This window comes from Leguminivora glycinivorella, chromosome 15 (assembly GCF_023078275.1).
Source record: "Leguminivora glycinivorella isolate SPB_JAAS2020 chromosome 15, LegGlyc_1.1, whole genome shotgun sequence".
Classification (NCBI taxonomy): Eukaryota; Metazoa; Arthropoda; class Insecta; order Lepidoptera; family Tortricidae; genus Leguminivora; species Leguminivora glycinivorella.
Window position 1 is genome coordinate 14,481,266 of NC_062985.1, and position 18,819 is coordinate 14,500,084.

An 18,819-nucleotide genomic window follows, 5' to 3' on the forward strand; every position below is an offset into this window, starting at 1 on the left:
GAAATTTGGAATAGTTGTGAACATTATAAACCTCTACAAATAGAAAGTATAATTTTTTTAAATATAGAAATTTTTAATTGTAGAAAATGGCCAAAATGAAAGGGGGGCAAACTGTAAATTTCAAGTTACTAGGTCAAGTGTGGTATCGTTGGAAAGAGCTCAAATTGAACGGAAATAAGCTATTTTTATAATTTTTTTGTTGTGGAAAAAAAAAGAATTTTGAAGGAAAATGTAAAAAAAAATACCGTTCCCCCCCCCCTTATCTCCGAAGTTTACCAATGAAAAATTATGAAAATTTTAGTAAACATTGGTTTTATGCTATATATTACAGGAAAAATATAATCGTGTTTGTATTTTGAATACTTTTTTTTTTATTCACAAAAAACTTTTCAGATTTTTACTTTCAATTTACCCACCCTTGCGGATGTATATCGTACTTCAAATTAATACGAGATGTTATGTAAACCATCTTCTGTCCAATAAAGTAAAAACTGTTTAAATCGGTTAACATTATAAAGAATTATCCCTGAAAAACCAGGTCGCGCAAATTAGTTAGCAAATTGACCGGGAGATGGCGCTATACACTATAATACTCATTAGTGTCTATACTTTTGTCTTCTAGTCAAGTCATTAGAGTTATATGAAAATATGAGATTATTTTTACTAGGTAGTTTGAAAGAAAGTTTGTACGGAACCCTCGGTGGGCGAGTCCGACTCGCACTTGGCCGGTTTTTTTATAAAGTTCAACCTGCTAAGACGGTGTAACGAAATCTTGCTTCCATCTCCGAGGCGTTTAGTTGCTTCTGTTACTTACATATTTTTGCTTAACACTTTCGCTACCAAGAACCCGACTGTCGGGCACACCGCTCGTAGAAGCGTAGCTGATTACATGGGGAAACCCGTATGTAGCGAAAATGTCGTAGCGCCGCGTAGAGCCCGGTTTCGAAAGTGTTAAAACGTAGAGGTTACGGCGAGTAGCTTTTCGGTGTGCTGCAATCTAAAAGCTCATATTATTATAAATTTAACCTATTTTGTTAGTTACAGATTCGAAGGAAGTATCCATTCAGGTAACCATGCCTATAATTACGGAAGATTTTACACCAAAAGTCACTATACACAAGAAAAGGGAGCTATCTGTAATGTTGCCTGGATTTGATGATGCTATGCCGCCACTGGAAATAAAATCAATGACACGGAATTTAATTGCAGTGAAACATTGCATTATGAATGTTTTGCTTCAGTTTGATATAAACGTACCAGCAGAATCAGACCAAAGCTCGCTTACCATCAAGGGTTCTACATCATGTGTGCCTCTTTGCGCAACAGAGAGCAGGACAAAAGTATTTAAGTGTAAAACTAGAATTCTCAATGCTGCATTACCTGCTGAACTATGCAGTATTTTACCGAAGGTGATGATGCAATTTTTGGATAAAGACATGTCACCACCCCTAACATTCTCAGAACCAAATAGGAATGCATCTTTAAGCACTATATCTGAATACACGGTGTCATCTGAGGAGACAAAGAAACTCCCATTGTTGCTTGAAATATGGATGTCACCAGAGCTGACAAGATTAATGAATGGAAGATACTCGAAAACTCCTAAATCATTTGCAGAAAGGACAAACGAAAACATTTATATCATATCATTAAAAGAATTTCCATATCAGTATCGTAATATAGCAGGAATATTGTCACCGAAATTATTACTACAACGACAAGACTATATTGAAGTACATCCGTGTCGTGCGTTAGCACTGAACTCCACGAAAGCTCAATGTAATTCACCGAATCTGCCAACTCTAAGATCTAAAAACAATTGCACAGCTTTAGTTCCGTACATGGGTAATACAGTTTCATATGGTGCATTTATAGTGCAAAATTCACCACTGGTAGTATTACAGGAACTCTTCAGCAAGATGTTACAAACCAACAATTCGCTCTCGGAATGTCTACCTATCATCAAGATGCGAACCTGTAACAATAATGTCTATGTGAATTTGAGTATTGGAAACCAGGGAAGGGGTGCTTCCTTGTGCATCGACACTACTAATTTCAAATATAAACCGTTTAGCATTGTCACTACGGCAATGTCATCCACCGCTATTGTGAAATATGAACATCCAGAGAAACAAATCGAATACATAAAACTTGCGGGGGTAAAAGAATCTAACAGATCAGAAACGAAAAAATCGATGCCTAAAGCAGCAATTAGTAAAATCAAAAAGAAAGGTCACGCGAGATATGTGAAACTTTACAAGAAATGCAAGTCTACTTCGCATATTACAGCGGAAAGATGCAGCACACCTTTAACTAAAGTAACGAATTTGGATGAATTCTTCCTAGCAATGGGCGCTGGGAAACTGCTATCCAGTGTTTTTGATGGCAGTTGTGAGAAGAAAATTCTCGTGTTTGTTTCAGACGTAAGACCTACACATTGAAATATTTTTGATTAATTGTTTCTTAGGACAGATTAAATAGGTAGATATTCCTTTCAAATCCGTTCTTAATAATATGTTCCTACATTATTTTTCCAGCTGAGAACGTATGTTACGGGAATAACGCCGAGACAAGCTTTACTGGTCATGTTACTGGCAAACAAAAAAGATACGCCCAACTTAATACGGTTCCGGCCTGTGATCCTGCAGGGCATAGCGGTCAATAGGATCACACGCGCGACCGAACTGGATATGGAAGTTGAAGTTATTGAAAAGGAGAAGTTTAATAGAATGCCGGAGGTAGATATAGTGTAGACTAATAAGTTTCAATTTTTACTACGTATGTGAGGATTTAGAATACAATATTGGTACCTAATGTTGGGGTTGCACTATAGTATCTCTTTAGCAACCCCATCTGGTTTCTAACTACCGATATGATCCAACTTTTTTAGGAAACAATAATTGTTTTTCCCCTCACTAGCTCGGAAACACGTGTTTTGTCCTTTAATACCAGCGGGTAAAAACGCATTTTATCCACTAGTGGGTAAAGTAATTTGACCTTCAATAACGTCAAACTAACTGCTTTAAAATTGATAAAAGTAGGTGAATCTAGTAATAAAGATTATTTACCACCTGTGGAACTACTGGAAGCAGTGATAAACGCATTTTTTGCATTGTAGTTTCCTCGCTATAGTGAGGGGAAAAGTTTTGTGTTACACTCGGGTGCAAATGTATTTTACTTCTCGTATGTTAAAAAACTCGCAAGTTCAGGATTCTATTCTCGAACCACTCGCTTCGCTCGTGGTTCAAATATAGAATCCTTTCACTTGCTCGTTTTTCAATTCCACACTCGGCGTTAAAATACAACTTTGCCCCCTTGTATAACAAATAACTATTACCCATGATCAAAGTTTGTAATTCAATTTTGTCAGGTGTTAATCAAAACGCAGGATTTTTTTTAGATGTTTTGTTCATGTTTTTTCAGTATCTGGACGTCCCTCCCTTAATGGATTGTTCAGAAAATAACGATAGTCTTTTAGATGAATTGATTTGGATAGCGAAAACTACTGTAAGATTTACTTTATTTTTATTTAATAGTTTGTTGTTTTGAAATTAGGATTATTTTGTATATTTACTTTAGAATAGGTACCCGTGTCTTCATTACTTTGAAAAAAGTTAAAATGCAGTAACTCTAGTCTCTATAATGCATCCCAACGTACTTCATTTGTCTTTTCATGGACAGTCAAAGATAGTTTTTTCAAAGTCGTGACGATATATTCACGTTATTACAGGCATCAGATTATCAGCGGCTGTTCGACGAATCTTCTGAAAAACTCCTCAAGACACTATTAGAGAAGAGGAAACGGTTAAACCCATCGTATCTGCGCGTGATGGCGCGGTACGTCGGGCTTAGACTACTCAAAAGTCCCGTGAACCACTAGTCTCTGGAGGCCTATCGATAAAACACAAAATTTACCTGCTAATCGCTCGAAATATGCAAAAGTGGTAGCAGATGACGACATTTTACTGGTCGGCCATCTGAGTGAAGTTTAGAATTTTGCTTTGAAATTGTTTGTGCACGTCGTCTGTATCGTCATGTAAATTATCTTGTGGATTGGTCTATTATCATTAAATTATTGGATTCAGAATTATTGGTTTTGCTTTGGTCTTGATACGAATACAGGACGTTGACAGCACACGCACGCACGAACTCACTCACGCGCGGACAGACGCACGCAAGCACGCACGCACGATAGAACTGCAACGACTAGCGTGAGTTTTGTTGATTAGGTACAGTTGTAGTGCGAAAAGATATTTGCCTTCGTATTGTCACGGAAACGTCGGAAACGTACGAACGTATGCATTTCAGTCAGTGTCACTACAAAATGCAAGATGTACTGACATTGAACTAGCATGACAAATACGAACGTTTCGGAAGGAAACCCTTTTCGCACTACATCTGTATTAAGAGTACAATATATCTGCGCAATAGGGTTATTATCGGAAAAGAAATATTGATAGCGCGTTTACTAGACGGAACAGCGGCATCTACTGTGAGATTTGTGAATTAAACAAAATATCTACGTATCTGAAAAGAAATCTTGATAACGCGATTCAGGAATGTTAACACGGCCGTGTTCCGGAACAGCGACATCTAGCGTGAGATTGGTTAACTAAATGAAATATCCACGCAGTAGTGTTATTATCTGATAAAAAATCATGATAGCGCGGTTCACGAATTTCAACAGATGGAATAGCGACATCTACCGTGAGATTGGTTAACTAAACAAAATATCCGCGCAATACGGTTATTATCTGAAAAGTAATCTTGATAGCGCGTTTCAGGATTTTCATTAGACGACATCTATCGTGATATTTAGTAACTAAACCGAATATCCACGCAGTAGGGTCATTATCTGAAAAGAAATCTTGATAGCGCGTTTCAGGAGTTTTAGTACACGAAACAGTAGCGACATCTACCGTGATACCGTCAGATGTGGTAACAAAAAAATTATCCACTCTGTAGGGTCATTATCCGAAAAAATCTTGATAGCGTGATTCAGGAATTTTAACAGACGGGACAGCGACATCTAGCGTGATATTTTTAAACTAAACGAAATATCCACGCAGTAGTAGTCATTATCTGATAAAAAGCCATGATAGCGCGGTTCAGGAATTTCAACAGATGGAATAGCGACATCTACCGTGAGATTCGTTAACTAAACAAAATATCCACGCAGTAGGGTCATTATCTGAAAAGTAATATTGATAGCGTGTTCTAGGAATTTTACTAGCTTGAACAGCGACATCTACCGTGAGATGTGGTAACTAAACAAAATATCCACGCAGTAGGTAGATTGAAAAAAAATCTTGATTGCGCGTTTCAGGATTTTACCTAGACGGAACAGCGACATCTATGGTGAGATTTAGTAACTAAACAGAATTTCTAGTTATCTACGCAGTAGGGTCATTATCTGAAAAGTAACCTTGATAGCGTGTTTCAGGAATTTTAATAAACGGAGTAGCCACATCTAGCGTGAGATTGATTAACTAAACAAAATATCCGCGCAGTAGGGTTATTAATCTGAAAAGTATTCTTGATAGCGCGTTTCAGGATTTTCATTAGACGGAACAACGACATCTATTGTGATATTTGGTAACTAAACAGAATATCCACACAGTAGGGTCATTAACTGAAAAGTAATCTTGATAGCGTGTTTCAGGAATTTTAACTGACGGGACAGTGACATCTACCGTGATATTTATAAACTAAACCAAATAGGGTCATTTGATTCAGGATTTTTTTCTACGTCATCGAGTGTACCGTATACAAACAGTTTATTTTTATCTGTGTTGTGCGTGTGTTTCATCTGTATCGGCAATAACTGTCCTTATTCTTTGTTTCGCTTATCTATCGCATTAGGAATTAAAACTTGTAATGGATTTAAGTTATTTCCCAATAAAAAAAAACTGATGAAATTGTGACGTTTACTAATTCATGCAGAGGCAGGGCTATCAACATTGTTGCATACTTAGCTTGGTCTGACTTTAACTGCCATTTCGTGAAGACAAAGCACGGAGACAAAGTATGTAAGTCTGCAGGGATCGTTTCGATTCCGCTATTAGGCTACTTGCCTCCTAGTCAAATCAGCTTCTTATTAAGAACTGTCAAAACGAATTTGAACGACTTGCTAATGTAGAATTTATATGAAAATTGAGTGACGTAACGGTCAACTCAGTTACTTTATATATTTCTACCTGACTTATTAAATAGAAATTGGATTTAAAAATAAGTTCTGTCCATGCTCGTTTGCCCCCTATTCCATAAAAAAAAATGTTTTATAAGTATCCGATGCTGTATTTCGTGCATGGCATAAAATATTTTAACTACAGTCAAGTTCCCTATTTACATAATCCATACTAATATTATAAATGGGAAAGTGTGTGTGTCTGTTTGTTTGTCCGTCTTTCACGGCAAAACGGAGCGACGAATTGACGTGTAAGTGGAGATAGTTGAAAGGATGGAGAGTGACATAGGCTACTTTTTGACTTTCTAACGCGAGCGAAGCCGCGAGCAAAAGCTAGTTATGTATAAATCTGAACCCTTCGTCTGTTTGATCAAAAAAATTATTATGATATTTGTGTTAAATTTCTGACTGATTTAATGTGGTATTATTATACTAATACTTAAATAGTATTAAATAACAACATCTTACTTTGGACGATGTCGAGTAACATTGATAGTATTTTTGTTCAACCACGTACGTATTTTTGTTGAACGCAGTAGGTACCTTTCGCGTCGCCGCTGCCGGAGATTAACTATTGAGTCGTTCTTATACTGTGACTTAGGGCCTAGTCTTACGTATTAATAAATCAAAAGCAAAAATTAAGGTTTTACATTTTTTTTATTAGTTTTGAGTTGATCACTTTTGGGGAGCACTCTTGTCGGAGCTCTTGGAGTCGCGCATCGAAGCTGAGCGCCTGCGTCTGAGTTCCTCTTGGCGGCGAACCTGAACAAAAAATAATATTTATTATTTCATATGAAAATGATAGTGAATACTAAAATCTTGCAATCGAGAACATCGCTTTTACTCCGAGCAAATTCAAAGGGAACAAGGCACCTTCTGGGAAACTCGTTCTATCGTTAGCCACATCTTCGCGTCGACTAATCTTTGGCCATGAGTAAGCCCATTTACAGTTAAAAAAAAGGTAGGTTCTGCCAATGTCAAGGTATAGACGGAACTGTTTGTTGAAATTGTGATATTTTGTGCAAAGATAAGCTGGGAACTTGTATAATGGTTAAAGTGTGGCTATTTTAATATCTCAGCTTACACTGATAGTATGCCGAGGGGTAAGAAACAGCACTTGATCTTACAGCATGATATGATTTCCATAAATTGAGTCATGGTCATCTATCAGCTGTTACATTATTTATTTTATAGCCTTCATACCGGATCCCTTTCTTTGACATAATGATCAAAAATCATAATAATGATTGCCAGATATTATACTAGGACCTTCAGTACTAAGCTCAGGCTTTCTGGTAGATATTCATTAGTAATGAATATCTACTTAGCTTCATTACATGAGAAACATACACGATTCTTGAATACCTTCACAAACCGAGCAAGAGGGATCACTCCTACAAGCTTTCCAACATAATACGTATGCAATATGGCCATTTTCAGAATTACGGACCCCCGATTAGCGAAAGTTAACAAAAATTAACTCACTGTCAGTTTTGTGACGATAATCCATACTAATATTATAAATGGGAAAGTGTGTGTGTCTGTTTGTTTGTCCGTCTTTCACGGCAAAACGAAGCGACGAATTGACGTGATTTTTTTAAGTGGAGATAGTTGAAGGGATGGAGAGAGACATAGGCTACTTTTTGTCTCTTTCTAAAGCGAGCGAAGCCGCGGGCAAAAAATAGTTATTAAAGTATAAAGTTTCAATAAAAATATTGTTTTTGTGTTAATTACATAAACTTTAAGCAATAATCTACATTCAGAATGTGAAAAAAGTGAATTTTTAGACAGATTTTATGCTTAATTATTATCGTCACAAAACTGACAGCGAGTTAATTTTTGTTAACAACCCAAATTCTAAAAATGCCCATATAATAAGATAACTTTATGTAGTACTGAAGAACCCAGTAAAATACCTTGGGACAGCATTGATTTGAGCTAGACAATAATTAACCTTGGATTCCTTCTTCCTCTGAGCGAGCAGTTTGGCGTAGTCGGCCTCGGCGGCCTTGCGCTTGACGAGGCGCTTCTTCTTGAGCGCCAGGCGGTGGCGTCTGCGCTGCAGCACCACGGGCGTCACTAGCCTCTGGATTTTAGGGGCCTGGAATAACAGACAATACATTCAGTTTTAATATTACTAAGGCAGGTAAGAAAAATAACATTTATTTCTCCGCAATACTCTAAAGTAAAATTCATAATCCTACGGACTAAATTGACAAATGACTGACAGGTAGTGTTACCAGGAACAGCAAAATAAAAATAGTGAAGGGTATGTGTCGATAATAATATATCGACAAGTTGTTAAAGTACATCAACGGCCATTTCTCAGGGCGTTTACATTTTTTTTGATTTCGGTGGCAACATTTTTACGTGAATCCTGTAAGAGTCACATGAAATTTTGTCAATTTAAATAGATTTCGCGGATTTCTACCAGAAACAAAGAAAACTCATGCTACGCTTACGGGGTTCGGGTAATAATGCTGCCACCGAAATCAAAAAAGTTGAAACACTCTGAGAAATGCCCAAACAAGTTTAAATCAAGAATAAGTATATTCGTTTCAACTAAGAGGTACACATTTTGGTTTGTTCTATGTATTTTCGAGGTAGTGGATGGATACCATGCGTTTTTACCCACTAGTTTTAAAACATAAAAAGGTTTCCGAGCCTGTAGGTAAAAATAAAATACCATGTCCGACGATAATTTTAGTCTTTATTATAAAATATTATTCATTCCCAGCCGGTGTATTATGCTTTCAATTTTATCACATATCTATGGGGATAAAGTATCCGTCACGCTATTAGGGGCTCTAATTAGGGGTCTACAGACCTTTTGATCTGTCGAAATCACAGAAAAAGTTGGTATATTGATTAGCCGATCAAATTGCCAATTTCATTGTCCCGTCTGGGTGCACCTTAAATCTACGATGTAATAATAATTTTAATATCGATAACAACGACACTGGCCAAACTGTGGCAACATTTGTTCCCACTTACTTGTCAATTTGGTCTGTAGGATTATGGATTTTACTTTAGCCGAGCTACAAGTACATGCCGACGGCCGCGAATGCAAGGCCCATTCAGTGGTGACGACCTTAGCGCTGCGCATTAGAACTCAATGTCAGTAGCTCACATGCAGTTCGTTTGGTAATGTAGGTGTAAGAATTTTGAATGGCAGCATTTTGTGAACATCAAAGGAGTGAGCCTTCTGTACTTTTACTATTATATATTCTGTGATACTACTTAGGAAGTTAATTTTTTTAAATCCACAAAAAAAGGAACTCCATGAAAGGTTACTCCATGTCAATATTTCCTTGTTTAACAAGCAATAAATGGCGAAGTGCCACTGTCAGGCGACAAGTAGACTACTACATATAAGCAATTTAACGTAATTTTGTAATTGTCCAGCACACTTGTAAAGAACACCGGTATGAGACCTGTGTTACCTGCTCGGTGCCAAAATGCTTTACCCTGATGCTGCTGCTTGCTACTATTTAGTAAATAACAAACAATATTTAAATCAGGGCATATTTTATCTTAAGCATGACAAACTTGAACAGCAAAATAAGTATTTACAACCCAAATGTCAAAACCTATTGTAGAATTAAAATTTTGAAAAACCCCCGACCACAACATAGTAGACAAAAAAAACTAAATCTAAATCGGTTCATCTGTTCGGGAGCTACGATGCCTCAGAAAGACACACACACAGACAGACAGACAGACACGTCAAACTTATAACACCCCGTCGTTTTTGCGTCGGGGGTTAAAAAGGCACACCAACAGAGGCTCAGGCTCCATAATCCTTACCTCCCAGAAAGATAAAATCCATTTTATAGCATCAAAAGGCTTGTGGCAAAAGGCTTTGTAGGAGGCAGGGCATAGCGAAGGATATTCCGCTTTGTGTGGTAGGGCACAGCACAGCGGATATCGTCTCGCTCGAATCTAGAGCAGAGCCCAACTGGGGAAGTACCTTTGCCTTACTGAAGACCGCAGCCAAATAGCACTAGACCCTACTCATAGTGTTGTGTTCCTGTCGGTGAGTTCTCCCAGAGCTCAACGAGGGTGCGGTGTGCTGATGACGGGAGGACTTACGGAACTAACTTGTTCTGTCTATTGTCCTTTGAGTCGTCGGCAACCCGAACCCTCCTTAGAACTTGTACACTCCTTTTTGCTGTGTACTTAACACAGCAAAAGGGAATGTACAAGTTTCTAATGGGGTGGCAACGCGCATGTGACACTGTTTGAGTTGCAGGCGTCCATAGGTTACGGTGACCGCTTTACATCAGGCGGGCCGTATGCTTGTTTGCCACCGACGTAGTATAAAAAAAAAATTAAATTATGGAAAATAAAAATCAGAATGGTAGAAAATTTTTGAGCATGCCTTTATCTGTTACTATTTCAATTTCCTTAACATGTACAATTGAGAATAGGGGTAAGGAGAACACTGTCAGATCTCGGACAAAAAACCTCAAATATAGATGGTGCAACTAGGGTTGCCAACCGTACTATATAATATAGTACTGTACTATATTTTGGCCCAGCGTACTATATTATATATGAAAGATATATAGTACGCAAAAGTACTATATTTTTGGGGTCCTTGCCAGTGGCGAATTTACACTAGGATCAAACCGTCAGGGGCGGCGTTTTTATAATGAAAAAAATTTCGCGCTCGCTACGCTCGCGCTTTCATTTCTGTTTGACCTCCATTGTACATTTCATTACTTCATTCTGACATGGAATGATTACAGTTACAAATATATAGAGCCACCTTTGTTTGCAAACATTTGTATTTTTTCAACGATATATTATTATCGACATTTCTTAAGGGGATTCTCTACTCCGATGAGCTTCGATTTGAATCCATTGGTATTATGAATATTATGATAGTTTCTAAAGCCTATCATATTAATAGCATCGTCTTTAAGCAAACTAGTATCCCATAATTACTTAACAGCTCATTGATTCTGTGATATTTAGCATCAAAGTTGAACTATTCTAGGACCAAACTGGTTCTTTGGTCAAAACTTTTGCCTTAATTAGTTTAAAATTAAAATCGCTCTTGCATTTTTAGAAATTTCTAGATTTTATGTATAAGACCCTTCACCAAAACAAAATTTCCAAAAATGTTTTTAAGACAATGTCAAAGTTCGTAAAAAAATAAGTACATAATATTTTTTTTTTTTTCAAAATATGGGTCTTACAAATAGGGTGTTCTGCCTTTTCATAGAACTATTTTTGGCCGAGTTTAATTTGCCAACCAACATTTCGCCGAAGTTTCATTTTAACAATTAACGTGTCGTTTAGCAACTTTTTGTATGGCAACTTTTCAATTGGTAGAATTATTGTACCTAAAGCAGATTATTAAAATCCATCTAAACTTTTGGCAGACTTTTCATTTGTCAAATGTTTCACTTGCTCAAATAAATTTTGGACAAATAACGTTTCGCAACGAAAGATTAGGCAAGTTACAAATAATTTCTAACATCATCCACAACTAGTTGTATATTCCGCCAAGTACAACAATCGACAACATGACAGTTTGCTAGTACCCTAACAAATCATTTTTTTCCACTTTTTATTTTGCCACTTTGTTGGCGTGATTGATACACATATTGGTACCAAATTTCAGCTTTCTAGTGCTAACGGTTACTGAGATTATCCGCGGACGGACGGACGGAGACAGACGTGGCGAAACTATAAGGGTTCCTAGTTAACTACAGAACCCTAAAAAGGCTAAATGTTAAGTTAATGTTAAATGTTAATTCCGCGAAAACTGAGTTGAGAAGTGATAATATATTCGGCCGTACAATTGTCGACGATAAAATAAGAGAACCAATACAACACAAAACTTCTCAAAAATCGATGAAAACTGAGTGAAGCCCCTGTGTGTCTGAAAGTGGGCAGTAAAAACGATTTCTACGACTCGGTTATTGATTATCAGTACCATACTATATTTTATTTCGGTGTACTATATTTTATAAATGGAATTTCCTAAAATACTATATTTCCCTAAAAAAAAGTTGGCAACCCTAGGTGCAACTCACTAACAGTACTTTGCACTCTGTCAATAATAGCCAAGTAAATTCATGTCATATTGTCACTACTTTTAAAAAATCTCATATCTCACGCTGTTCCTCAAAAGTTAAAACGCAGTAAGTCTAATATGCATTCCATACATACTACAATTTTATTTTCATTGACAGACAAAGATACAAGTTTTTCTTCACCTCTGGAGTTTTTATAGATGATGTTCTCCTTACCTCTACTCTAAAATATAAAGCCATACATACCTTTGATCTGGGCTTGGCATTTTCCTTGCCCTCCTTGGGCGGCAGCACGCGCTTCACGACGTAGCGGCGGACGTCGTCCTCCTTGCTCAAGTTGAACAGTTTGCGGATCTTCGACGCACGCTTGGGGCCGAGACGGCGGGGCACGTTGCCGTCGGTCAGTCCGGGGATTTCCTGTCAAAAAATTATTTACTACCTAAGCGTTCGAGATTTACAATACAATACTCTTTATTGCACACCTTGATAAAATACAACAATACAAAACAAGGAAGAAACACGAACAAAGGTAAACAACAGGCGGTCTTATCGCTAAAGAGCGATTTCTTCCAGACAACCTTAAGGTAGCGGAAATTGATAAATTTATATAATGTCAGTAGGTGTCAGCAAATTCGAAGAAATAAACTTATCGCACAATATAGGCAAAAAAAATTAACATACATATATAAAGATAAATAACTAAATGCATAAATATATAAATAAACTCTATATAAATAAATACGCACATAACAGTACCAGGTTATTTAGAAGGAGTAATCAGACAAAAATATTACAGAAGAGATAAAAAATGGAGTTTAAGTAGTTTCTTGAAAGAGATTTGCGAGACAATAAGGGTTCTCTTAACTTATCGACCCGGAATCGGAGCTAGCCAACCAAAAATCGCATGTTAGTATGAAGTCTTCTATGCCCGTACGCATGTTCATGCTAACGAGCCACTTTTGGTCGGAGATAGCTGAATCAGGGTTGATATGTTTGGGGAGAACTTTTTGAAAGCTTGTAACAGACACCCATTGTAAACAGACGGTGTGTCATCAAAAATGTTGTAGTATGGCTATAGGCGCAAATATTAATAGCTTATGACTCTTTTTGATATTAAAATGTATATTAAAATAGAATGTTGGATGTTAAAGTAATGCAAAAGAGCTTGGTAAGCACTAGAGCAAGCGTTTAACATCACAGATTTTATACCCTGCCGCATATAATTACACAGATTTGCAGATCTGGGAAACAGTAAGAACAGGGATATTAGCTTTGCGAGACTGGATATTGAAGCCCTTAAACGTGATGCATGTGCTGTGGATTGGACGCCCGTATTCGCGGCATCCTCGGTGGATGAAGGAGTAGCTTCTCTGAATAAAGAAGTCTTAAAGCTATATGACACTCACGCACCGGTTTGCACTGTAAAAGTAAAACGACCTCCTGCGCCCTGGATTACTAGAGATGTCCGAGTGGCCATGACACAACGTGATCGAGCGTTCAGGAAGTACAAACGCAACCGGTGTGACGAAGACTGGCAACATTATAGGGCTGCCAGGAATCGGTGTAACCGAGTGGTGAGAGCGGCAAAGCGTAAATATATATATGTTAATATTATTTCTTCATCCCAAGCTGACACTTGGAAATTTCTTAAATCGATTGGTGTCGTTAAATCTAACAACAAGTGTAATTCTTTTTCTACATTTTCTCTAAACGACTTAAATCAACATTTTGCGAGAAGTTCTTCTTTAGACCCTGACACCAAAGATTTGAGCATGTCGTACATTTCCTCTTTACCTTCTATATCTAACAAATTTTCTTTTTCTCCTGCTACTGATGATGAGATCCGCAAAATAATTTTGTCTATTAAATCCAATGCAGTTGGTCACGATGATTTAAGTAGGTTAATGATTGTCTGCATTTTAGAAAGTATTCTCCCAGTTATAACTTCCTTGATTAACTCGTCCTTATTTAATGGGGTTTTCCCTTCAGTGTGGCGGAATGCCTATGTTATCCCACTACCCAAAATTTCTAACCCCGTTTTACTTAAAGACTTTCGGCCAATTTCCATTCTACCATTCATGTCAAAAATACTAGAAGCTGTAGTTCACAAACAACTATCTACCCACATTTACTCTAACCAACTATTGTCGCCTTTCCAGTCTGGCTTTCGCCCTGGGCACAGTACTTCGACTGCTCTTCTGAAGGTGGTTGAGGATGTGAGGCAGGGCATGGAGAACTCTGTGCTAACTGTACTGGTTTTAATCGATTTTTCCAATGCCTTTAATGCTGTTAACCATGAGCTTTTACTTGCTGCGCTAAAACATTTAAACATCGCGTCATCAGTCGCTGAGTGGTTTTCATCCTACCTCCAGGATCGTCGGCAGGTAGTTCGCGCTGATCAGTCCTTTTCTGACTGGCTAGAGCTTACTTCAGGCGTTCCACAGGGTGGTATACTTTCTCCCCTTCTCTTCTCTATTTTTATTAATTTGATCACTAACAACCTTAGCTGCTCCTACCATTTGTATGCCGATGACTTGCAGCTTTATACGCAAACGAGTACCAAAGACGTTGGATGTGCTGTTGCAAAAATAAATGAAGACCTTAACCGTATCGCGGTATGGTCCCGTGATTTCGGGATTGCTGTTAATCCGGACAAATGTCAAGCCATTGTTTTGGGAAGCCCCGTTTGATTTCAACAACTGATTTGTTACTGGTCACACCCATTGTTTACGAGAACACCGTGATTCCCTTGTCATCGCAAGTTAAGGATCTTGGCTTAATCTTAGACAATGGTTTGACATGGGAGCCACATGTGGCTGACGTCAGTCGCAAGGTGACTAATACATTACGGGCGCTTTACAGACATAAAAACTTTTTGCCGGCTAGTACGAAAACCTTACTTGTTCAGTCCTTAATACTTCCTATTATTGACTACGCTGATGTGTGTTGCACTAACATTACACAAGCCTCACTGTCTAAACTTGATCGTCTTCTTAACAACTGCATCAGATTCGTGTTTAACCTCCGCAAATATGACCACGTCTCTCCCTTTCGCCAAAAACTTCAATGGCTCCCAATTCGTGAACGCAGGTCATTGCGAATCTTATGTACCCTGTATTCAATTTTATTTGATCCAGCAGCACCCACCTATCTCAGTTCCAAATTTGAGTTTATAAGAGCCCGCCCGGTTGTGTACTTCGTGGCTCTCGTACTCTCAAGCTAGCTGTACTCCCACATCGGACTGGCTTCTTGTCAGACTCATTTACCTGTCAAGCGATTCGTCTGTGGAATGCTCTCCCTTTGCCTATCAGACAATCTCAGAGCAAACTTACGTTTAAAACCAAGTTGCGTAAGCATCTATTTGAAAACATTCGTGACTAAGTATTTGTATTGTGTCTCACACTAGGTACGAAATTATTATATATATGTATGTATAATATATATTTATGTATAATATATATTTGTGTTTAATATATATTTTATTTTATTCGGAATATGTATTTATTATATGTATATAAGTAGGTTTATTGCGATAAGTATGAATACTGACTTGTGTTTTCTTACTTAATTTTTAAAATCCTGCACCAAACTAAGCTTTCTGTTTAGCCCAATGGTTGACTGGTAGAGAATGCCTCAAGGCGTTAAGTCCGCCATTTGTACTCTTTTTTTGTAAATTTGTGCAATAAAGTTTAAATAAATAAATAAATAAATAAATATTAAAATATTCATAAATATTGAATCCATCCCTACTAAAATGAAGTCGGTTAATTATGTAAGTCAGGTATGGCTGAGACTTGTGTTGTTCACGAACTATGAACTGTTAGGAATAAAATCCCATCAATGACCAAAATTAACTGAATCTTTCCGAGTTCTGTGAATCGGTCTTTGCTCATTTAGTTCAGTATAGGATCGGCGAGCGCGAGCGATTTGGATCGAGAACGAGTGTGACTGCGCCGACTGAGAGCGAGATATTTAGCGAAGCGACACAAAAACGTCAAGTTTTCATATTAAGATTCAGTTACTTACAACCTTCCGGCCCGGAATTGTTATTGTCTGTGGAATATTCGTATCATTTTGACACTAGTCGATCCCATTCGTTCAGATCTTTCCTACCGTAGTGGTCGCTGGTCTGACTGAACTAAATGAGCAAAGACCTAAAAGAGCGAACTAGTTCGTGGGAGCGATTGAACGAGATCAGAGCGCTCTGATCAATGAACGAAACGGCACAAGCCTAGTATGGCTGATCAAGGATTTAGCAAAATATTAAATACAAAAGAGTTGATGTACAACAATGAAGAAAGTACAATAATTATAAGTACTAGGTTTATTATTTATGTGTTAATAGGCTCTTGCCTAATGTAAATTGGATATATACAAATTTACATTTCAAGTGCCACCAATCAGCACATTCATTAGTTATAAAATTCTGACCTTTTTGCACAACTTGCTTTGTCGCGCGCGAGTCCATACATCATGTATGGACTCGCGCGTGACAAGGCAAGTTGTGCTGGAGGGGCTGTTGTGGTCATTGATAACAGCAATCATAAAGAGACAAGCAAAAAAATTATGCAATAATCTTACCTGGGTGCCCTTGCGGACGATAACCAGAGCCAACACAGACAGGTTAGCGTCAACAATGCATCCGCGGACAGACTTGCGCTTCCTCTCACCATCACGACGTGGTCGGTAGCAGGAGTGGCCCTTGGACATAAGAAGACGCACACGACCTGCAAAGTAAAACTGTTTTTATTTATTGTGGCAATTTTTATCAATATTGGAAGAGAGTTCACTATAGTTAAGTTTATAATTTTACCAAATAAACACAAAACTAGATTATTTTGAAAATGAAACTGTTAGCTGTAAATACTGAACTTAGCTATATCAGTGTAAATGTAATAATTTGTCCAGATCACTTGTAAAAGAACATAGGCATTGTAACCTAGGTTTCCTGCTCTTATACCTAAAAACTAGTAACTAACTTAACCTAAAAACTAGTAAACAATAATAAAAAGTAGTAATTTTACTCTAAAAAAATGGAATATGTACTCACTATTGGTCAGGACTCCCTGCTTCATGGGGAAACCTTGCTTGTCATTTCCACCGGCGACGCGGAGCACGTAGCCCTTCCACTCATCGCCCAGCAGGTCAGCCTCGACCTCTGCGCCCATGCGCTTCTCATAAAAGATACGGAGCTTGTGCTCGTCCACAACCTCGAATAACTTCTGGCATCCCGTTGCCGGGTACGAGACGTTCAACTAAAACAATTTTGAGGTTATAAACACCACACAAAAAACAACTGAACTTAGAGATACGGGTTACTATGAAGTACAACTTTTAACAAATATGTTCAATACAAACTGAATTCACTTTATAACAAGAAATATAAAATAAATTAACACATGATATAGTTTCACTACACAACACGACCGGGAAACATCTAAATTATTCCCAAGAATCGTAACACTTGTTGAACTAAAATCGTGGCTGGAATTTAGTTAGACATATAAACTATTGCTGTTTCACATTATTTTTGCTTTATAACAGCGAAAAATATTAAATATAAGTTATAAACCTTCATGACTGCGGTTGAGTCCCACGAACGTCAGCCATGAAAAAGAACCAGAGACAAGTTGATATGCTAGAGGTGCTCTATAAGGGATGATGATTATCGGTTAATTGTAATTATTGTAAATACCGGTAATGAATCGAAAAACTTTTCAATTGACATAAACTTTTTTGAAATAATGTTTTATAAATAATAAAGTTATTTGATAGTTTGTATTAACTAAAATCTTATATTGTTAAAATAAAAATGAGGAAAGTCATTAAATTACACTTTTGTTTTTGATTTTTGTACATATTAGCAGAAACAGTAACAAATTTTAACGCACTAAACTTGTCTTATATCAAGCAAATATATCTAGATATCTACGTTACAGGTAAAAAGCTCTTTCGCAATGCTCTTTGTTTACAATCACTGGAATCTGATCAAATAACAAAGGACAACTTTCGTAAACAAACAAAAAAAGACTATGTTGAACCTTTTTGGAGCATACTGATAACAGGTTTGTTTGAGCGATGCTCTTTATTTTTATTTGAGCGGCTATCATGGAAAGTTACGTCATCTCCATAATATACAGGTAAATCGCAATGATTGGTATGTTGAGAACGGTCAGTAGTAGCTCAGTGAGCTGTAGGCCTTCGCGTTATGTTTAGGAAACGTAAGAGTTAAAAACACATAGTTTTTGTTGGGAAACGTGGATATGTGCATTGGTTGAATTGAAACGACGATTTTTTTTTATTCAAGTAAGATTTTTTTTAAAACATTATCAATATTAACTTAATATTATGAGACGAACCATTATCTAAATATTATTGAAATGCTCTTTTCTGCACTTGTATCGTAATTTACTATATTTTATCATGTGTTTAATTTTATAATGCATTTCGTAGATTTTTCAAATACTGTCATAAACGGTAATTACCGGTTCAGAATACACACATCTACACCTCTATTTCATTTGACAGCAGTCAGTGTGACATTGTGACACTCAGATGAAGAATACTATGTTTAAGTTGTGACAC

General features: G+C 37.3%; 1 protein-coding gene and 1 long non-coding RNA gene across 2 annotated transcripts; one reads left to right on the forward strand and one right to left on the reverse strand.

Annotated features, from left to right (window-relative positions):
• Window positions 1-6,825: 6,825 nt before the first annotated feature.
• LOC125234014 (40S ribosomal protein S6) lies at window positions 6,826-17,889 on the reverse strand. Its single transcript, XM_048140195.1, has 6 exons — window positions 17,807-17,889; window positions 17,285-17,489; window positions 16,816-16,961; window positions 12,481-12,651; window positions 8,142-8,288; window positions 6,826-6,949 (listed from the first exon to the last, which is right to left on the reverse strand). Exons 1-6 carry the CDS (start codon window positions 17,810-17,812, stop codon window positions 6,863-6,865), a joined length of 762 nt encoding a protein of 253 aa, XP_047996152.1. The 5' UTR covers window positions 17,813-17,889; the 3' UTR covers window positions 6,826-6,862.
• LOC125234015 lies at window positions 10,497-12,297 on the forward strand. The gene is made up of 2 exons (XR_007177919.1): window positions 10,497-10,668; window positions 12,224-12,297. It is a non-coding gene; the product is annotated as an uncharacterized LOC125234015 (long non-coding RNA).
• Window positions 17,890-18,819: the final 930 nt, after the last annotated feature.